At 48.6% G+C, this 22,499-nt stretch overlaps 1 protein-coding gene across 4 annotated transcripts in view; it reads left to right on the top strand.

The window, feature by feature from the left end:
• Positions 1-175: 175 nt before the first annotated feature.
• Positions 176-22,499, top strand: part of Cul9 (cullin 9) — a 44,150-nt gene continuing 21,826 nt past the window's right edge. For 3 of the 4 annotated variants that reach the window (XM_031347540.1, XM_031347538.1, XM_031347537.1), the window contains exons 1-16: positions 176-329; positions 2,655-3,255; positions 4,409-4,563; positions 5,454-5,954; positions 6,801-6,936; positions 7,065-7,258; positions 7,516-7,918; positions 8,314-8,506; positions 15,602-15,809; positions 18,656-18,852; positions 19,195-19,412; positions 20,337-20,583; positions 20,662-20,767; positions 21,222-21,449; positions 21,702-21,792; positions 21,916-22,087. In XM_031347540.1, the coding sequence (XP_031203400.1) occupies positions 2,664-3,255; positions 4,409-4,563; positions 5,454-5,954; positions 6,801-6,936; positions 7,065-7,258; positions 7,516-7,918; positions 8,314-8,506; positions 15,602-15,809; positions 18,656-18,852; positions 19,195-19,412; positions 20,337-20,583; positions 20,662-20,767; positions 21,222-21,449; positions 21,702-21,792; positions 21,916-22,087 (3,641 nt within the window). In that variant the 5' untranslated portion in view covers positions 176-329; positions 2,655-2,663. The remainder of the gene's footprint in view (positions 330-2,654; positions 3,256-4,408; positions 4,564-5,453; positions 5,955-6,800; positions 6,937-7,064; positions 7,259-7,515; positions 7,919-8,313; positions 8,507-15,601; positions 15,810-18,655; positions 18,853-19,194; positions 19,413-20,336; positions 20,584-20,661; positions 20,768-21,221; positions 21,450-21,701; positions 21,793-21,915; positions 22,088-22,499) is intronic. The other variant, XM_031347539.1, reaches the window with a different exon arrangement.

Genomic DNA, 22,499 nt, shown 5'->3' with positions numbered 1-22,499 from the left:
ACACGTCATAGGGTGATGGGAGTATGGGTTAACTAATACAGATATGGGTGCTGTGGTGGGTGGAAGAGGAAGGACCCCAGTGAAGCGCAGGATGCTTCGCACCCGACTACCTGAGAAGGACACTGGTTGCGGACTCCCGCGGCTAATACGCATGCTCCACTCACGCGCCGCTTTGCCACGCTCGCTGTGGGCCACGGTAGGACCCGTAGTCGCCAGGGCAGTGCGTGCGCCCGGCGTGTGACCCGGAAAGGAGCTGTGGAGGAGGCGGGCCGAGCTGCGGGACCGGCTGCTGGGTGACAGCGAGGGTCCAGCCAGGAGGGCGGTGAGAGGTGAGAAGAGAGCTCTGCGCGGAGCCATCCCTTCTCCTTTCCCAACCCCCTCCAAATCCCTCATCCCTGCTCCCGGACTGGAGGGGGAAGTCAGGGAAGCAGTCCTGTCAGCTCGCGACCGCGCCCCGCCATCCTTACCCCGCCGCCCCACCCCCCGCCCCCCTTAGCCATTGTGGTGTGTGGGCTCCGCCGTCCCTCTGGAGTCTAGCTTGGACGCGATCGTGCTGCTTCCTGTTCTCAGTCCCCGCAGTCAGGCGTCACCTTTACACCTCAATTTACAGCTTCTAGTCTAGGCCCTCCCTGAGCCGTCCCCGCCCCCCAGGCCTAGGGGATGACTTGGCTTGGCCCCATGTTTGTCAACAGCTACAATGGCATCCATGGTCCTCTCTTAGCCTTCCTTCTATGCTAAGTGAAACCCATCCATACAGAGGTTCACATCTAATTCGACTCCTTCTGCTTGTCTCCTATCCGTGCACCCTGACATGACTCCTGCCCTGATCTTTCCGATCACTGGTTCTTTTATCTAAGTACACCTTCTATTTTACTCTCTCCATTGCACTGTTTCAAATCACACATACTTTCCCTGATCGTTTTATTTTCATTAATATTCTGCTTTAATAGCCTTTCTTATTTGATGCCTACAACCTACTGGTCCCCATCTAAGAATAGTATTACATTATGTTGTAATACATTTTTTTACTGAGCATTTTTGTGTTCAGTTTTATTTCTGTTTCAAAGATTTATTTATTTTATTTATATGATAATTGTCTTCAGACATACCAGAAGAAGGAATCAGATCCCATTACAGATGGTTGTGAGCCAACATGTGGTTGCTGGGAATTGAACTCAGGACCTCTAGAATAGCAGGAAGTGCTCTTAACTGCTGAGCCATCTCTCCAGCCCTTAAAGACAGTCCTACTGTGTAGACAGTCCAACTGTGTAGTTTGGGCTTAGCCAGGAACTTCCTGTATGTAGTCCAGTCTAACCTTGGAATTTGTGCTTCTTTTGCCTCAGTCTCCTGAATATCAAGATTATAGGCATGTGCTAGCACACTAGGCTTAAATTCATAGCCTTTAAAAAGGACATTTATGGAACTGGAGATATAGCATAGTTGGTAGAGTGTTTGCCTAGCACCCAGGAAGCCCTAGATTCAACCCCCAGCACCCATATAGTGCTGAAAACCATCTCTAACTGGAGTTCCAGGCAATCTGATGCCATCTTCTGGCCTGCAAGGGCACTAGGCAAGTGCTGCACAGAAGAATGCAAAATACATACATGTATTTTATTTTTAAATAAATTAAAAAATATTTATTTTATGCACATGAGCGTTTTCCCTGTATGTATGTACAATGCCCTTGGAAGTCAGAAGAGGGTGTCAGACCCTTGGAATTGGAGTTGGAGATGGTCTGGAGCTGCCATGTTGCTGCTGGGTACTGACCCTTGGTTATTTTGTAGAGCTGCGAATGTTCTTAACCCTGATCATCTCTTTCGTGCCCCCTCCCGTGTAGTGACATTTTTGAGAATTCTGGAATTTGGGTTTCTTTAAAAAAAAAAACAAATATATTATTAGAATATGCTTTTGTTTTGATCCCAGGTTATATAAGAGAAGAACAGTGGGGGTGCGGGGCAGCTTTGGACCATCCGCAGCAGCTGACTAGGATTTGCCTCATGCTCTAGCAGAAGCGTGGTTTTGCCAGCTCCAGACAATTTTTGTGATTGTGCGCAGAATACATAAGTGCTAGCTAGGGTCCCGAAAGGCATCTGGAGTGGTCGTTGGCCACTAACGAGGTTGGTTGTGGTTAGTAGCTCGAGGTCAAAGAAGAAACAAAAGGAAAAAAAAATTAGACTGAGGGATCTCTTTCCCCTCTGTCCTTGTTTCTCTCCTATCTAATTAGTGTTAGGGGTGGGATGGGGGGGCGGCTCCGGATAAAGGGCAGGAAAAAGAAAAACCCACAAAGTAGCAAAGACTAGCTTGCACGCACACGCACACATGCACGCACAGTGCTAGGGATTGCACTCAGGGCCTCACTTACTAGCCAGGCGCTTGGCTTTTGAGCTGTAGCCCAGCCCCTTCCTTTCCTGACATGCTTTCACTCACTGCATCTCCTTTCTCCCTTCACGCTGTTCTTCTCTTATATAATATATGTGTTATGTAAATATAATACTCGTTTACTCTGTCCTATTCTCTGTCTTTTATTGTGCTCTAAATTCCATCATGCAGCCCACAAATTACCACCCACCTCACTTACGCCTCAAGATACTGCCACACTCCATGTGTCGGCTCGTCTTTCACATACTGCCTATCTGTCTCCTTGTGTATCCCAGGAGATCAGGATGGTAGGGGAACGTCGAGCAGGGGACCTTATGGTACCCTTGGGGCCTCGGCTGCAGGCATACCCTGAAGAACTCCTTCGACAGAGGCCTGGACATGATGGTCATCCTGAGTACCTGATCCGCTGGAGTGTCCTCAAGTGTAGCGAAGAGGGCAAAGTGAGCTCAGAGGAGAAGACAGAGCATCTTCTCATGTGGCTGTCAGCCCCAGAGGTCTATGCCAACTGCCCCATGCTACTGCGGGAGCGGTCACTACCTAAAGGTCCAAAGTATGAACCCGCTGGAGAGGTGGGAAGCTTCCCACGAGACTCTGGAGGCCTGGATGAGTTGGCGATGGCAGAGATGGAGGCTGATGTGCGGGCGCTGGTGCGCAGGGCTGCCAGGCAGCTGGCAGAGGGTGGGACCTCGAGCCTGACGGCTGCCGTGCTTCACACCATCCACGTGCTCAGTGCCTATGCCAGCATTGGACCTCTCACCGGAGTCTTCAGGGAGACAGGAGCCCTGGATCTGCTTATGCACATGCTGTGCAATCCCGAGCCTCAGATCCGTCGGAGTGCAGGCAAGATGCTACAGGCTCTGGCAGCCCATGATGCTGGTAAGAGGAGGTGGGGAGCAGTAGAGAGAGCAGGGACCACAAGGAGTAAGAAAAGAGATACCAGAGAGTTCCCAACCATTACTTAATAAGTAGCAACTCAAGGTAAAAGAGACACAGATGAACAGGTTATTCCTGGTACACACAGGACAAAGAGCTCAGGGTTCATCCACCACTCACCATTTATGGCAGAGAATAAAGCGGGCAGATTTGTATCAGTTGAATGTTTGAGATGTGTTTTCTGGTTGTGAAATTAGTATGGGGAGAGTTATAGCCAACTTTTAAAACAAATTAAAATATCCTCACACAGTTGCATGCCTTTAATCCTAGCACTTGGGATCAGGAAGGTCTCTGCTAGTTCAAAGCTAGTGTAGTCTACATAGTGAGAACCTGTCTTGAGAAGGCAATCAAAAACATATATGTGTGTGTGTGTGTGTACATGTATATGTATATATATATGTTATATATGCATATGTATACACACACACATATATATATATTCAGTACAAAAAATTTAGTAATTATAAATTTTGTAGCCAGACTTTTGCTACTTTGTGGGTTCTTCTTTTTCTCCACCTTTTATCCCCACCCCCATTTTACCCTAGTGATAGCTAGATAAGAAGGATGGGGGAAGGAGAGAGAGATCCCTAAATCTAATTTCTTGTTTCTTCTTTGAGCACAACTACTAATAAACTGCAACTAACCCCCCAGAATGATCAACAACCACCCACCCCACCTATCAAGGGTCAAGCATTTATATACCCTCTGAAAAGTTCCCAGAATTCCAAATGTCACACAGTCACAGAAACTATCGGCAGCTGGTAAAACCACGCTTCTGCTAGAGCACGAGGCGAATCACAGTCAGCTGCTGCGGAGCAGCCCCACATCCCCACACCTGGGATTAGAACAAAAACATAGTCTTATAATCTTTTTGTATTTTTTAAAAGAAACCAAACTTCCAGAATTCTCCCTCCAAAGTTTAGTAGCATGACATTATGGTTCAGTTCTGTGTGTACGTGTTTGTGCTAGGTTACGTGTAGAGTCTATTTTTTGCTTTGGGTCTTGGCCCCAGAGAAATGTGAAGCCTCCAGGGAAGGATAGGTAGGGGACAGGACAATGCAGTGAGGAGGAGATCTGGACTCAGTGTGGCTTACAGGGAGCCGGGCCCACGTCCTCCTGTCACTAAGCCAGCATGACGGCATCGAGCAGCACATGGATTTTGACAGCCGCTACACTTTACTGGAGCTGTTTGCCGAGACTACATCCATGGAGGAGCATTGCATGGCGTTGGAGGGCATCCAGCTTCCTCAGGTACTCTGCCAGCTGTGTGCCCAGGGATGCTGGGCATCAATTCAGGTCAGCATCTGAATAACCTGGGGAGCTAGCCAAAGTGAAGGTTCATGACCCCTTCTCAACCTCTCCAGTTTAGAATTTCTAGTACCTAAACCCAAGAATAGGATCTGGGAAGATGGCTCAACAGGTTAAAGCTCTTGCCATAGAAGCATGCTAGCCAGAGTTTGGATCCTTAGAACCCACACTAAACTGGTGTTCTGCCTACAGTCCTAGCAGGTGAGAGATAAGTGGTCCTCCAGGCAAAGTAGGCAGCCAGATGAACTAAACTGGTAAGCTCTGTGTTCAGTGACAGTTTGTCTTGGTATGTAAAGTGGAAAGAGGTGAAGGAAGATACCCGCTATCAACCTTGGGCCATCCTACCTGTGCACACATGTGCGCCTTTACCCTCAAACGCATGTACCACATGTGTACACCACACACACAAGTATACACAAAAGGAAACACAAGAATCTGTGGTTTAAAATAATTCCTTTATGGGCTAGAGATAGAGAAATGGTTCAGCAGTTAAGAGCAATGGCTGCTCTTCCAGAGGACTCAGGTTCAATTCCCAGCACCCTCATGACAGCTAACAACCATCTGTAACTCTAGTTCCAAGAGATCTAATTGCCCTTTCTAGCCTCCACAGACCCCAGACACACATACAGTACACAGACATACATGCAAGTAAAAACACCCGTGCTCATACTTTTTTTTTAAAAAAAAGATAATTCCTTTGTTTTTCTTAGATGCATCTGAGAGTCATAGGCCTAGGAATGAGGTCTTCACATTTGTCTGTAAAGAAAGATACTGAGGGGCTGGGGGTGAAAGCCAGGGGGAGGTGAACTTAAACCAAGGGTCTTATCCTGCAGATCCCTGGAAAGCTGCTCTTCTCCCTGGTGAAGCGCTACCTATGTGTCACCTCCCTGCTGGATCAGCTGAATAATAGCCCAGAGTCAGGAGCTGGAGACCAGAGCTCCCCACGTCTCACAAGGGAGAAGAGCCGGGGACAGCGGGAGTTGGAGTTCAGTATGGCTGTGGGCAGCCTCATTTCAGAGCTGGTGCGGAGCATGGGCTGGGCACGGAACCTCAGTGAGCAGGATGCTTTGCCGGCCCGGCCATCCCGGTCTATCTTCCAGCCGTACATCTCAGGCCCTCCTCTGCTGCTGCCCACCGTTGTCACTACGCCCAGGAAGCAAGGGCGGGCCTTCCGAGGTCGTTCTGAATTTTCTAGCCGCAGTGGTTATGGTGAATATGTTCAGCAGACAGTGCAGCCCGGCATGCGAGTTCGAATCCTGGATGACTATGAGGAAATCAGTGCTGGGGACGAGGGCGAGTTCCAGCAGAGTAACAATGGTGTGCCCCCTGTGCAGGTGAGCTCAGACAGTGCTGGACACTGGTGAATCTAGTCTGTGGTAGTGGTTGGGTAGCTAGGAGGTTCCGTCCGATATGCCACCCAAAGAGAAAGCCTTCAGGTGTGGCCAGAGGATGTAACTCGGTTGATAGAATACTTGCCTCGCATATATGAGGTCCTAGATTTGACCCCAGCACCACATAAAATGGCATGCTGTCACATGCTTGAAATCTCAGAACTGGAGGGGAAGACAGGAGGATTAGAGTTCAAGATCGTCTTTGGCTATATAGCAAGCTCGAAGGTAGCTTTGGGGACATGAAACCCTGTTTCAACAACAAAACGAAAGGAGGGCCAGGCATGGTGGCATGGCTTTAAGCCTAGTACTTAAGAGGGAGATGCAGGCAGATCTCTGTAGTTTTGAGGCCAGCCTGGTCTACATGGCAGGTCCCAGGACAGCCAGGGCTACATAGAACCTATCTAAATAATGACGATGACAATGGTGATATAAAGAAAAGAAAAGCCCCAGTTGTGGAAGGTTATAAAAAGAGAATCCATACAAGAGAGGGTTCAATTTTAATGGGCAGAGAAAATTTGGTGGGGTAGGTAGACTGTGAGGTCACAGGAACTTGTACCCAGGAGGCAAGAGTGACCTACTGAGATACCTCCAATGCTGCCAACAGGGGAAGATGCTGCTGAGGAGTGTGCAAGTAGAGGCCAGGAGGATTAGGAGGAAAGGCTGGGCTCACTGACTCCCCATATGGGCAGGAAGCCTTTAGCTATGTGATGAGCCCTCTAGACCTAGCCAGCTGTGCTCAGGCCCAGAGCTCCGAGAGCCGAGTCCTTTCTACCCTTCATTTCCTTCCAGGTCTTCTGGCGGTCAACTGGCCGCACTTACTGGGTACACTGGCACATGCTAGAGATCCTGGGGCCAGAGGAGGGTCCTGGGGATTCTGCATCAGCAGCCATGGAGAAGGGAGCAGGGGCAACTCCACTGGGCACAGGTGAGCCTAGGAGAGATGCAGATAGCCTGTTTAAAATGGAGGAGTGCTGTCCAGCACTAAGCTGCTTCTGAGCAGAGGCTGCTCCAGATATAGGATAGACGTAGCAGAGGCTGCTCCTGTATCCTCAGCGTGTCCCTCCTGGGACTGGAAGCCCGCACATGGCCTGTACTCGCTGCCGTATCTCCAGCCTGAGCCCCTGAAGAATGAGGAGCCAGGGTACCTGACCCAGGCAGAGTGGTGGGAACTACTTTTCTTCATCAAGAAGTTAGACTTGTGTGAGCAGCAGCCAATTTTGCAGAATCTGCAGGAGAAACTGGATAAGGTACCAGAAGCCTGAGAGCCCTGGGCTGAGGGATGTGCTGGGTTAGAGCTAGACGCTCCAGGGGAAGTCTGACTGTGGAATGTCACTTGGGAAGAAGGAGGAGCTAATGGCCTATGGAAGTCCTGCTGGTGGAGGCGGCATGCTTTGAAGGTCTAGCACGCAGAGCATATGAGCACATGCAGGGGTGGCTCTTCCCATGGCCGTTCCGAGGAACTTTGTGTCTATCTGTCCCTGAAACAGTCCTTTTGTATTGGCAGGCCCTGGGAGAAAAGGCTCTGGGAGAGATCTCTGTGCCCGTAGAGATGGCTGAGGGTGTGCTGCAGGCTCTACGCAACCGCTTTGAAGGCAGCAACCTCTGTGACCTGCTCAGCTCCCACGTCTACACCAAGTATGGGCTACCGCCCAAGGAGCAGGGGAGCTTGCAGTCTTCACGAAGTCACTCCTGTACCCCAGAGCCAGAGGAGGGGTCAAAGTCAGCTGCCAGCTTCTCAGAGAAGGAAGAGCCCTGCAAAGCAGAAGCTGTGCCCCCAAAGGCAGAAATGGAGCCTGCTGGGACAAAGACAGAGTCCCCCAAGGCTCAGAGTGATGCCCAGCTGTTTAATCAGCTTCTGATGGCTGAAGGGATGGTCCTGTCCCCTGAAACACAGGAGGCAGCTACTGGTGAGTTCGGTTCTGGGAGGGAAGGCAAGGTCATTAGAACAAGACTCGGACTGGCCCAGTAGAAGTGGGTACAGTGGAGGGAGAGCCAGGGAATAAGGGCCCTTCCTGGGGAAAAGCCTGTGAGCACCCATGTGTCTCTCCATGAGCTTGACTGTGTCTGACTGACAGCCACCCATTCTTCAGTCTCTTTGAAAGAGGAGAGTCTGTGTCACAGGCATCTCCATCTTGAATGATGTGTAGCTAGATCCTTCGTGTACCGTTGGAAAAGCTATAAACGCTGAGCTACAGTAGTGAACACCATTGATACCATGACTGGGCTTGAGTGACTTTTAAAAACTTGCAGCTTAGAGGAATGACAACTGTTTTAGCTACTGCCTCTCCCTCACTAATTGCAGAAATGGCCAGAACCTTGCGGGGTCCTGGTCCACGCAGCTCCCTGGATCAGCATGTGGCAGCGGTCTTGGCCACTGTGCAGATCTCCAGCCTGGATACAAACCTGCAGCTTTCAGGGCTCGGTGCCCTCTCCCAGGCTGTGGAGGAGGTCACTGAGCGGGACCACCCCCTGGTCCATCCTGACAGATCGTTGAGGTTAGCAATGTTGCAGAGGGAAGGGCATGGGTTGAAGCTGAGCCCTTAAGGACCATGGGGGCAGGGTAGAGTAATGAAATCAAGAGGAAGAAAGGCTGGGGATGGAGGAAGGGCATGACAAGGACTGGTGGACTCAGAGGGGGGATGATACAGTGTTCTTTGAGTACTCCCAAAATTCCCATGTGTGTGCTCATCCACTCTGCTTCCCACCACAGAAACTATGAAGCCTTTAGTCCAGTATTATTAATGTTCTTATTATAGTTTTCAGAGAAAACTGAGAATTTTAGTTACTTGCTCAGAGTTCTACAGAGACAGAGCCAGGCTCCAAACCCTAGGTCCTTTTAGCTCTAGTATTTTTTCTCTAAATTTTTTTTCAGGCCAGGTGTGGTGGCACATGCCTAATCCTAATCCCCGGGGGGATTATGAGCTTGAGGCTAGCTTGTCTAAATGTTTTCTCTCTTCTTTTTCATCTGTCCCGACTTTCTTTGTATTTTAAACTTTTTTTAAAAATCTGATTTTTTTATTACACAAATGCACTTTCATTTTTAAAACAGCTCATATAAAATTACTGAATGTAAAGCCCTGCCGGGGTGTGGTGGCACATCACACCTACCTATAATTACAGAGCTCACAAGCTAGAAGCAAATTTGAGGTCAGTCTGGAAAGAAAGGGAAAAATTAGAATGGGTTAGTAAGAAATGAGGGGAGAGGAGGGACAGGAGTCAGCTCTGTGCTGTCTTAGGGCCGTGATGCTGCATCAAAGCTAAGAACAAAAAGGCCCTTCCTGTTGCTGTGTCAGAGTACTGGGCAGACCACCGACAAGTTTAATACGTAATTGCTGTTTGGGGAGAGATGGCGGCTCAGTGGCTAGGAGCACTTGCTGTTTGTCCAGAGAGCCTGAGCTCGAGTCCCAGCACCCACGTTAGGCAGCCCACAGACAGTTACCCCACTTCCAGGTGACTTGGATGCCTCTTCTGGTCCCCATAGTCAGTCACACATGTGTATATCTACAGACAGACACATGCATTATAGCATTTTAAAAAGTGTAAATTATGCCTTTTTAAAACCCTGATGCATAAAAGCATTAAAACTGTGTGTACCATGTAGGTAGAAATAGCATGACATGTGTATCTTAGTGTGGCATTTCATTGTGCCCACTCCGTGTCTGTTAGAGCAATTTCTTGGTGTCAGTCTTCACAGAGGTATTTATTATTCTCATCGATGTGTACAACTGTGATGTGGCTACTGTCAAGTTCAAGAACGCCACTCTCCTGTCTCCATTTCCCTTACCATGGCCAGCACGGTATTGCTTCTTTGTTTTTTCTAAAGATTAATTAGTTTATTTTATGCATATGAGTATACTGTAGGTATCTTCAGACACACCCGAAGAGGGCATCAGATCCCATTATAGGTGGTTGTGAGCCACCATGCGGTTTCTGGGAATTGAACTCAGGACCTCTGGAAGAGCAGTCAGTGCTCTTAACCACTGGCCCATCTCCCCAGCCCACAGTATTGCTAGTATTGCTTCTCAATGGATCAGATGGGCACATTAATATGTGTGTGTGTGTATATGTGTGTGTGTGTATATGTGCATGTATGTGTGTGTGCATGCCTGTGTGTGCATGTGTGTGCGCGTGCGTGCGTGTGTGTGTGTGTGTGTGTGTGCTAACATGTACTGTGGCATTTTTGTGGAGAACAAAGGACAACTTGAGCACGTTGGTTCTCTCCCTCCACCGTGTGGCTTCTGGGGATCAAATGCAGGACATCAGACTTGGCAGCAAGTGTCGTTACCCTCAGAGCCTGTCTGTGGTAATTTCTTAGGTCTGATGACCTTAGGCATATTTGCATGTGTTTGTTGTATTTCCATATCTTTTTTCCTACTTTTATCGACCTGTTGCCTTTTTCTTATGGATTTAAAGGCATTCTTACATTATCTTGTTATCTGTATTTATAACATTTTGTTTGCATATTTTAAGACAATCGTATTCACTTATTTTTGTGATCATAAAAGAGTAACTAGTGTAAAGAGTTAGAATACAGATGTAGAGGTGATGTGTTTAACCTCAGCACTCCGGGCAAAGCCAGGCTAGTGAGTTTCAGGGTAGCCAAGACTACATAGGGATACACTGTCTACAAAAAGAAGAAGGAAGAAAGGAAGGAAGAGAAAAGAAAGCTAGAAAGAATTAGATAAAAGAGATAAAAGCGATCTAAACGTGCCTCCCTGCAGATATTCAGTGCTAACATTTTGGTGAACATTTCAACTTGTTCATAGCCACTGTCCCTGTTAGAGTAAGTAATTCCTAACCAATCCTGGTTTGCAGCAGGATGTAGCAAAGCCTGCCTCTGATCTTAGCACTTGGGAAGCAGAAGCAGGAGAATGCTGTATCAAATAAAAACGGTGAGCTCGGAGTGCAGATGCAGCTGAACGTTTATTCTGTTTAGTCCATACTTCGCTGCCATAGGTTCTGAGGCAAAAGATCAGACTGAAACTGCATCTGAGCGCTACCCGAGAGGGTCGGTCTCTGCTGTGTTCTTTCTCTGAGTTGATCATCCCAGTCTCCTCCCTCTGTCCCTCCAGTCTCTGTCCCTATGTGAAAAGGCCTTAGTCCCCGTTCTCCCTCTCAGGTCCCACACTCACAACCAGCACTTTTTTTGTGAAGGGAAGGGTTATATTTTGAGATGGAGTCTCACACTGTATTGCCTGGCTGATCTTGACTTGTGACGCCCACTCCCATGTCAGTTGCTGGCCTTGGTATCCACACTGTATTGCCTGGCTGACCTTGACTTGTGATGCCCGCTCCCATGTCAGTTACTGGCCTTGATATCCATGTGGTGGGTAAACTGAGGCAGGCACCCTTTGGGGGTCAGTGTTCAGAGCCACAGACTGGTATGGATTCAGATGCCTACAGGGGCTGCTGCCAATGGCAGCCAGACATCAGAGAAGCTGCTTAGCAGACTGTTCTCTGAGGGAACAATGCTTAATGTACTGGGGCTGGCACTCCCTGTGGCCAGTGGAAAGCTATGAACTCTTTTTAACTCCTTAGGGCCAGGGAGAAAAAGAAGGAAAAAGAGAAAACACACACACACACACACACACACACACACACTGAATGGCTGAAACAAAAGGTAGAGTCCAATAACTTGATACACACAGATATGTCCATACATGCATACATACATACATGCATGCATAATACAGAAGTACAGACAGACATAGATATTCACACATAAAATGGTTAGACCAAAGCTCCAGCAAACAGGCTCCAAGCATTTCACACACACACATATATACATACATACACACAATTGGTGGATGGAGCAAGCTCCAACATGTGCCCAGACAAGCTTTACACATACACATACATACACATAGTCATGGTTGATGGGTAGAAGGAACAGCATGCCAACCTGTCTTAGTCAGGGTTTCTATCCCTGCACAAACATCATGACCAAGAAGCAAGGTGGGGAGGAAAGGGTTTATTTAGCTTACTTCCACATTGCTGTTATCACCAGAGGAAGTCAGGACTAGAACTCAAGCAGGTCAGGAAGCAGGAGCTGACACAGAGGCCATGGAGGGATGTTCCTTACTGGCTTGCTTCCCCTGGCTTGCTCAGCCTGCTCTCTTATAGAACCCAAGACTTCCAGCCCAGGGATGGCACCACCCACAAGGGGCCCTACCCCCATGATCACTAATTGAGAAAATGCCCCACAGTTGGATCTCATGGAGGCATTTCCTCAACTAAGCTCCCTTCTCTGTGATAACTCCATCCTGTGTCAAGTTGACAACAAAACCAGCCAATACACAACCCCATTCACATTAACCCTACACATATACATACATGCACACAGTTGATGGATGGAAGGAGCCATGGTCTAACCCTCCACACTTTATTCTTTCTTCCATAGCTTATATATCCCAGGAAAATCTTTCAAGCAGTATAAAATTACAGTTTGATTATGTTTTGGTTTTCATCTAGTGAACAATTATGAAAAAACAATGTGTTCTTCAATATGTTTACAAGAAATAATATTATGTAGTACAAGTAAAGAAAACAAATTATTCCCCCCAAATCCATATACATTCGTAACTAAGCAGCTGGTTATAGATTAACAAGGTGTAAGCCAGAAAACTACCTAGTTTTCTCCGCCAGTTTCTCTTCCTGGCAGAAGGCAATTTGTAGTTACAAAGAAAGGAGTAATTACTTTATTATTTATCTTTAAAAGTAATCTTGTAAGACTCTTAAAAGAATCCCAAGTCTTAACTTTTATATAAAAATCAGTCGTCTACCTTAAATGCCCAGAGTATGTATCTACTTATCAGCAATTCTTAAGACATCGGATCAGGAGGCTGAGGACAAAAATGGGTATAAAAGCCGGGCGGTGGTGGCGCACGCCTTTAATCCCAGCGCTTGGGAGGCAGAGGCAGGTGGATTTCTGAGTTTGAGGCCAGCCTGGTCTACAGAGTGAGTTCCAGGACAGCCAAGGCTACACAGAGAAACCCTGTCACGAAAAAGCCAAAAAAATAAAAGTAAAATAATAAAAATGGGTATAAAGAGTCAATCAGCAGCAGTCCGGCCTCAGTGAGACACATCAGCCAGGGCTACCACTGTTCTTGTTCCCTGACCAGAAAGGTCCTAGCTTAACTAATGAGAGTGTGCTTATCTGAACTTCAGATTGTTCCCTAAGATTTTCTACATCAGAGTCAGTAGTAAAACCATCTCAGCCTAGCTTCACTAACAACCTTATTTTTCCAAATGTTTTCTAAGGGTGGTGGTTGTAGCTGACCATCTGCGTCTCTGAGTTCTCTGTGTGGAGGTGATAGAATCATGATCTGGCCCAGCAGCAGTGTCTGAAAGAGATCAGCACTATGCTGTGAGTGCCAGAGGTACTGCCCAGTGAGGGGCCGGAAGCCCCTTAGAGTTTTCCTACAATTCTTAGATTAAGAGGGGAGTGTGGGCAGCAAGCAGAGCAGAACTCCACAAGTGTGAAGTCCTCAGGACACGGGGTCCTCAGTGTCAACACCAAGGCTCACCTGTGTGGCTGTGCTAACCTCTGGGCCACATTCTGTGAGTTCTAAAACCATTTGTTGTTCCTCCTGCATCAGCAGTCTTAAGCCCATGTGTGAGTGTTTCTCTCACTGGTTTTCTCCAGCTCCTGGTGTTTGCCTCTTGTGTTTGTAGTGTCTTTCAATGTGCTAAAGTTTTTAGGTTGCTATAGTTTTCAACGTTTTATAGCTTCTAAAAGCTTCTGTCCTTTGATTCTTGGGAACTGGTGAGATGGCTCAGCGGGTAAGAGCGCTGACTGCTCTACCAAAGGTCCTGAGTTCAAATCTCAGCAACCACATGGTGGCTCACAACCACCTGTAATGAGATCTTACGCTCTCTTCTGGTGTGTCTGAAGACAGCTACAGTGTTCTTAATTATAATAATAAATAAATAAATCTTTAAAAAAAAGAAAAAGAAAGTTGATTCTCAGCTGAAGAGATGGCTCAGGGTTAGGAACATACATTGTTCTAGGGGACTCAGTTTACTTCCAAGTACCCACATCAGGAGGCTCACAGATTCCTTTAAACTCCAGCTCTAGGGGATTCAGTGCCCTCTCCAGGCTTTTGCATATGTGAGCACATACACACACACACACACTCACACACACACACTCACATACACACTTTAAAATAAAAATAAAATCTTAATAAAAAAAGAATCCATCTATTTTATGGTTAGATAAATTTATCACTTTTTGGTGTATGCTTGTACACTTGTGTAGGAAGATGCCTACAAGGTAGTCAGAGGTCAAATGTTGGATGTCTTCCTCACTCTCCCTTCTTATTTTATGAGACAGCCTCTCACTGAAGCTAGAACTCAGGGATCTGGCTAGGCCTGCTGGCCAGCTACCAGCTCACTGACATAACTAGGCCGGTTGCCCGGCCAGTTGCCCGGCCAGCTGCCCGGCCGCCAGCCGAGGGCTTCCTGTCTCTGCCTCCTCAGGGATCAGTTTTCTCATGTGGGTTTTGGAGATCTAGAGTCAAGTCTTGATGCCTGTAAAGCAAGTACTTCACTGACTAAGCCATCTAGCCTCTGGAAAAAATACTTTCTTATTTTTCTAAAAATACTTATTACTTCTGGTTGTTTTGTTTTGTTTTTACATTCATTTCAAATTTGACCATGAATTTATTTTTGCAAGTGGCGTGAAGCAGAGTCTAATCTCTCTGTTCTTCAAGTGGACGGCAGGTGAGATGGCGTCCCATTTGCCCGTCTCTCTTGGGTGCTAGGGACTGAGCCCAAGGCTTCACAGAGCACGCATCATCTCTGAGCTACGACGTAACCCAGCCCAAGAGCATGTTAGGCTTGTTCTTTGCTTGCAGGGTTTTTATTTTATTTCGCATTTTGGCTTTTTAACTTTTGGAAACAGGATGTCACATTGTGTGTAAGGCAGTTCTTGGCAGTTCTCCCGTCTCCCTCCCAACTGCTGGGATCACAGCGTGAGCCTCCATGCCCAGATCCATCACAGCGTGAGCCTCCATGCCCAGATCCATCACAGCGTGAGCCTCCATGCCCAGATCCGCCATCTGTTTGCTCCCTGCCTGAGCTCTACCCTTCCTTCTTTTGTCCTCTCCTGATCTCTTAGGCTCCTCTGTATTTGTCCCGGAGTTTCAATTATATACTTTTGGTCACATTGGTTGACTAGAAGCATTATACTTTCCAGACATTTCCTAACTGTACTTTTGTATTTCTTCCCTTCCCTGCCTTTTTTTTTTTTTTTTTCCCGAGACAGGGTTTCTCTGTGTAGCCCTGGCTGTCCTGGAACTCACTTTGTAGACGAGGCTGGCCTCGACCTCAGAAATCGGCCTGCCTCTGCCTCCCGAGTGCTAGAATGACTTTAAATCTATAGATTCATTTGAGGAGAGGAAGCAGGGGCACTCAGGATGCAGAAGGGGGTGAGGAGTGAGACTGAGGTCAAGAGAACAGGTTTCAGGGAGAGGGAGTACCCTGAGTCTTGATAGACGGAGTTGGGCAGGGAGTCAGATGGCATCGTGTCTGGAGAGGTAGGCTAGGTTCCATGGTGTCCGGAGTCCCACTGTCTTTTCTCTTCTCAGAGAGAAGCTCGTGAAGACACTGGTGGATTTGCTGACCAACCAGGTGGGAGAGAAGATGGTGGTGGTGATGGCCCTGCGTCTCCTCTACCTGCTCATGACCAAGCATGAATGGCGCCCACTCTTTGCCAGGGAGGGTGGCATCTACGCTGTGCTGATTTGCATGCAAGAATACAAGACATCTGTCTTGGTGCAGCAGGCAGGACTGGCAGTGAGTACACCGGGCAGAGCCGGGCAGAGTGATGGATGAGTGACAGGTAGGGGGATGGCCACGGACCCTGAAGGGCTCCTGTCCTGATTCAGACAAAGTTATGGATAGTGAAGTAGAAAGACAAGGAGAGCTTTAAGAATGTGGTCTGGGGGCTGGAGAGATGGCTCTTCCAGAGGACCTGAGTTCAATTCCCAGCAACCACATAGTGGCTCACAACCATCTGTAATGAGATCTGATACCCTCTTCTGGTGTGTCTGAAGACACTCACATAACATAAATAAATCTAAAGAAAATACATTCTACATAATACATACATATATACATACATACATACATACATACATACATACATAAAATTTTAAAAAAGGATGTGATCTAGGTAGACTTGGAGCTGGGGGTGCATGGCTGCAGAGAGGTAGAATGGAGTGTTTAAGAATGATGCTCAAGAGCTAGTGAGCAGCCCAGTGAGCAAAGGGGCTTGCTTCCAGGCCTGACAACCTGAGTCTGGTCTCTGGAACCCACATGGTGAAAGGAAAGAGCAGACACTTGGAAAGAAAGGAAGGAAGGAAGGAAGGAAGGAAGAAAGAAAGGAAGAAAGATGGGTAGATAGATAGGTACTATCTTAGTTAGGGTCTCATTGCTGTGAAGAGACACCATGACCACAGCAACTCTTATAAAGGAAAACACTGAATTGGGGCTGGCTCATAGTTTCAGAAGGAAACGAGTCCATTGTCAACATGGCAGGAAGCATGGCAGTGTGTAGACAGAACTGCTGCTGGAGCTGAGACTTCTACATCTTGATCTACAGGAAGCAGGAGACTGTGCCACACTGGACATAGCTTGAGTGTAGGAGACCTCAAAGCCTGCCTTCACAGTGACGCACTTCTCCAACGAGGTCTCACCTCCTAACAGTGCCTCTCCCTGTGGGCCAAGCATTCACACACATGGGTCTATGGGGGCCGTTCCTATTCCAACCACCATAGATACTCAAGTTTAAAATTAAGTGGCAGGGTGCACTCGAGGGCTGCTAGCTGGGAGCATTAGACGAAGAGGCAGCTTGAGGGGAAGGGCAGGAGTTTAATTTTTAGCGTGTTCACTATTTCTCAGATGAAATTCTACTTAGGTGTGGGCCAAAGGCTAACATTGCAGCTATGACAGTGTCTGTTGTTTAACTAAGGGATCCCCATGTACAGGCATAACCCCTCTCTGGGTTTGAGGAAAGCAGGCAACACTGTCAGTGCTCTGCCGCCTTTGCTGGACAGCAGGGAAGGAAGGCCATGTCCAGAGAGCTTGCAGGTAGCCGGCTTCCTGACCACTCACGTTAGAGTGTTTCAGCTAGTGTGGTATGGGCACTTGGCTATGTGCAGCCCTGTGTCCCTGAAGGAAACGTAAGCCTCACCCAGAGCAGTTCTGAGGTGGATTCTCAGGTGCAGCGCACATGCCCACACGGCCACGCAGAGCAGGCTACCCTGGCAGGCCCAGATACAGTTCCTTTAGAGCATCATTTGGGGTCTGCACCTTCCAAGAGTAGCCAGACATTATCTATGCCACCAGTATGCAAAAATATTTTCCTATCCTCTCAAATTGCATGACCAAAAATTATAACATTTATTCCTAAATTCATATTCTTGCCCAGGACAGACTTACAGCCTCTTGCTTTTACCTTGAAGTCTATAGAATCTAGCTACCTGGGGTAGACTTGGGTCATCACAGGAAAATGCTCCTCTTGGTGGGCCTGGGCCTGAGTCTTACTTCTAAGCCAGTCCTTTCCATGAGCATCTCTTTCAGAGAGACAGCCCTTACAAGAGAGACATCCTTCCCCTCAGAAGGATAATGTTTGCTTTTCATTTTATTGCCTCTGTAATACCAGAACATAAAACTTCAAATTACAAACGCTTTTCCACAGGCGTAGATGAGGTCACCTGGGAAGGGAGGAGAGGAAGGAGACAGAGGACTGCAGTTGAGGACCAGGCAGAGAAATACAGAAAGATAGGAGGAATGCCAGGATACTGCGCAGAGGCAGGGCTCAGGAAAGGTGGGCGTGGCCAACAGAGATGGGGGTGTGGCTTCAAGGCAAAGCCTCAGAAGATAGCGGCAGGTTTTAGCGAGCCAGAAAGGGCAGAAAGGGCGGGGTGCCTACTCTGGAGGCCTTGGCGCTGGGAGCCTAGGAGTAGAGAGAAGCAGCCTGCAGACATACTGCTCACTCTTAAAGTGTTGTGTTTGCATCCCTATCTTTGCTCCATTTCCTTCCCGGCCCCTGCTTCTCCCTCTGTCCTATCACTGCTCCTCTTCCCTCCCCTCCTCTACCCTTTTTTCCACTCATGTCCCTTCACCTTCTGCTCCATTGCCTTTCTCATGTGATCCATCTGCCAACAGTGCAGCTGCTCCAGGGTTCAGGGTCCAGAATGATGACAGTAGTGTCCTCTTTCCCTTTGGGGTGGGGCTGGGGACTGAACCTAGGGCTTTGCGCATGTTGGACGAGAACTCTACCACTATACTATACTATACTAATCTATTCCATATCGTACCATACCATACCATACCATTCCATACCATATCGTACCATACCATACCATACCATTCCATACCATACCATTCCATACCATACCATACCATTCCATACCATACCATACCATACCATTCCATACCATACCATTCCATACCATACCATTCCATACCATACCATTCCATACCATACCATACCATACCATTCCATACCATTCCATACCATACCATTCCATACCATACCATACCATACCATTCCATACCATTCCATACCATACCATACTCTACTTCTTGTGACAGCCCTGTCCACACTTAACTCTGCCTCTGCATCTTTCTTTCAGGCACTCAAGATGCTAGCCATTGTTGATTCCCCTGAGGTCCCCACTTTCGTCACCAGCCGAGATTCCATCCAACCTCTGTTTGATACCCAGATGACCAGAGAGATCTTTGCCAGCATTGACTCTGCCACACGTCCAGGCTCTGAGAGCTTGCTCCTCAGTGTACCTGCAGCTGTGATCCTGATGCTGAATACCGAGGGGTCAGAAATTACCCTCCAGACTCTAAATCCTTGCTGTACCCTAAAACCCCACTTCTCCGGGCTCATGTGCACCACAGAAATTGTATCTATGTTGTCCCCTCTGTATAAACACTGGTGGCCCTCTCAGAATGTCACTGGAAGAGAGACCAAGTTGATGTAGGTGGTTCCCAGGGAAGGCAGAAAAACTGACTTTCTGTCATGGGGTTGAGTCGTGACCCAAGGTCTGATGGCCAGGAGTCCTTCCTCAAGGGGACCACCCGAGAGCCCTCCCAGCCCAGCTGCACTTGTCTCTCGCCTGTGTTGCATTTCCTGTCATCTTGTTGGGTCACCCCTCCCTCACAGGTGTGCCTCTGCAGTGAGGAATGGTCTGCTTCTACTGAACCTGCTCCTGCGCAACCACCACACTCTAGGAGAGCAGATCATCACGCAGGAGCTGAGGGACACTCTGTTCAGACACTCGGGGATAGCACCGGGGACAGAGCCAATGCCCACCACACGCACCATCCTCACGATGCTTCTCAGCCGCTACTCGGAGCCACGGGGGAGTCCTGAGCGAGCAGGTACCATGGTGGCCGGGATGCTTTGCTGAGGAGTGACATGTGGCACGCAGTGACCAGGAATCTAAGTTTGCATTCTGGTCACTTAATGAAGGATACAGGAATCTTTAGGAAATGACCGAAACCTTTAGAGCTCAAGCCTGAGATTTTTTGAAGGGAGGGGAGGGGAGAAGGTGTAATACATGGGAGGTTATGGGGCCCAGGCGGATCACAAACTTAAGATCTTCTTGCCTCAGTCTCTCAGGTGTCAGTAGAACCTGTGTGCAGCTTCATGGCAGTCTGATCTTAAGCAGGACTTGTTGACCAAAAGGAGGACTATCAATGTTATAAGACATCTTTTACTGGGTGGTGGTGGCTCACACCTTTAATCCCAGCACTTGGGAGGCAGAGGCAGGCAGATTTCTGAGTTCGAGGCCAGCCTGGTCTACAGAGTGAGTTCCAGGACAGCCAGGGATATACAGAGGAACCTTGTCTCAAAAAAACAAAACAAAACAAAAAAACCAAAAAACAAGACATCTTTTATTTAAAAAAAAAATAGGTAAAAACGCAGACATATGGATACGGACCACAATAAGCGGCCTGCGTCCTTGAGTGTGTGTCTGAGCCTTGCACTCAGCAGTTTGGAGATGATCCCATCACCGCAGTACTGTTTACATAGCTAACATTTACTAGTGGGAGGCAACTGAGATGCGGTTAACTCAGCAATGTCTCTTACACTGCATTGCTTTTCAAGTAAAATTAGGTCTACATTGGTGACCAAGGAAGAAAATTCCTTGTACTCTGATAAACTATGATACAGACATCCTCAACGTGGAAAGGAAGTTTGCTGGGCGCAGGGTGGCTTTCTGGATTCCACCGTTTGTGGGTTTGACTGACTTACAAGATGCCTCTCATGCACATTTTCCTTCTGGTGTGTCTGCCCCACAGCACTGGAGACCCCAAGCACCCAGGGTCAGGATGGGTCCCCCGAGTCACTCATCCGGTCCCTGGTGGGGGACTTGTTGGCAGAACTCTTCCTGGACTTGGAGCGTGTGCTGTGCCATGAAGGCAGCCCTCTAGCTGCCGTGAGGCCCCTCCTCAAACGGCTCCAGCAGGAAACGCAGCCATTCCTCTTATTGCTGCGGACCCTAGATGCCCCTGGGCCCAACAGAAGTCTGCTGCTCACCGTACTGAGGTAAAGAGTCTGTCCAGGCTCTGTGCACAGGGACTGAGCCAACTGCCGGAGCTTCATTTGTTCCCATCCCCTCACCAGGGTCATAACACGGCTGCTGGATTATCCTGAGACAATGGTCCTCCCCTGGCACGAGGTCTTGGAGCCCTGCCTCAACTGCCTGAATGGGCCAAGCAGTGACTCTGAGGTACCCGATCCCTGGCAGGGGCTGGAGGAGGGAAAGCAGAAGTTGGGGCACCACTTGCTTAGTGTGGCTCTAGAGGCTCAGCAGATCCTTGTAGGTCTGAGGTCTCAGGGCACTGTGATCTCTGGAGGAAGGAGAGGAAGGCTGGCGTCAGTCAGCAATCCAAACAGGCCTTGCTGTCTCTGAACCAGGGGTTGCACATCATGGAGGGATATCAGACAAAGGCTAGCTCTTGGGGTAGTTTGATCCTGGCAGGAAGAAGCCTATCCCCGCTGTACCGCCGGCTGACTCTGAGTCCCAGCACTTGAGTCATACTGTTCTGCTCTCCTTGATCCTCTCCTGGCCTTGCAGACTTCCTCAGTCTCTGCCATTCTTCCTTCAGTGGACCCAGCCCTTGCCCTTCCATGCTCTGTCCCTGGTTTCCCACGGAAACTCATCCGTGTGGCTCTGGGCACAGGTTGTCCAGGAGCTGACATGCTTCCTGCACCGCCTGGCTCTGATGCATAAAGACTATGCAGTAGTGCTTTGTTGCCTGGGAGCCAGAGAGGCCCTCTCCAAAGTCCTGGACAAGCACTCCGCTCAGCTCCTGCTGGCCTCCGAGCTTCGCCACCTGGTGGCCGAGTGTGAGAAGTACGCCCAGCTCAACAGCAACCTCACCTCGAGCATCCTGGCCGGCTGCATCCAGGTGAGGAGGGTCTGGTGGAAGGTGCAGAGCCGAGAAGAAAACCGGAAACAAGGGGTGTCTGTCCCTGGCATCCCATGTGGCAGCAGTGGCAGATCTGGGCACGCGTCCCTGAGCTGCCTCCCCATCCCCCACGGTCCCATCAGAATTTGGTGAGAAGGGTTGCGTGCTCTGGTCCCTCTTGGCCTTCTTTCCTCTGCACATGCTTCTGACTGTTTCTCCACACTCCTTCCCTGCCCTGTGTTCTGGCTGTAGATGGTGCTGGGCCAGATTGAAGACCACAGGCGAACCTACAAGCCAATCAACATCCCCTTCTTTGACGTGTTCCTCAGGCATCTCTGCCAGGGTTAGTACCCTCAGCCATGCCCCTGGCTCCCACCCAGCCTCTGCTCTCTCCTTCTCACTCTCCAGGACCTTTCCTTATCTCTGACCCTGCCGTGATCCTCTACCCTTTCCTATTCTCCCCCAGGCTCCAGTGTGGAAGTGAAGGAAGACCGGTGCTGGGAGAAGGTGGAGGTGTCCTCCAACCCACACCGGGCCAGCAAGCTGACAGACCGCAACCCCAAGACCTACTGGGAGTCCAACGGCAGTACTGGCTCCCACTCCATCACCTTGCACATGCACCGTGGTGTTCTTATTAGGTAGGTATGATCCCATTCGTCTGCATGTATGCACACACAAACTATTCTACTGTGCACCAATATATCTCTCACAAAGCACTGTACCATAAATGTCCTTAGTAAACTCTGTCCTTGTGGGACATTGCAAACTCATTTTGTGCAGCGAAAGCACGGCTGGCACATTGACCTTTCCATGCTGTGCTGTGTGGACATCTCAGTGTCTGAACCCAATCACTGGATCCTAACAGATACACATACTACCATCTTGTGCTTAGAGATCAACAGTCCGCTTACCTACTCATGCCATGGGTGTTTGTTCAGTGCCAAGAATGCCAAGCACTGTATGAAGCTCTGATGGTACTGGGATAGTTAAAGAGAAGGAATTTGTAGTCGGGGAACTAGGCTAGTCAGTCAGTCAAGAGAATCAGGCTTG

This window comes from Mastomys coucha, unplaced genomic scaffold (assembly GCF_008632895.1).
Source record: "Mastomys coucha isolate ucsf_1 unplaced genomic scaffold, UCSF_Mcou_1 pScaffold3, whole genome shotgun sequence".
Taxonomy (NCBI): domain Eukaryota; kingdom Metazoa; phylum Chordata; class Mammalia; order Rodentia; family Muridae; genus Mastomys; species Mastomys coucha.
This window is presented reverse-complemented; position numbering and strand designations above follow the sequence as displayed.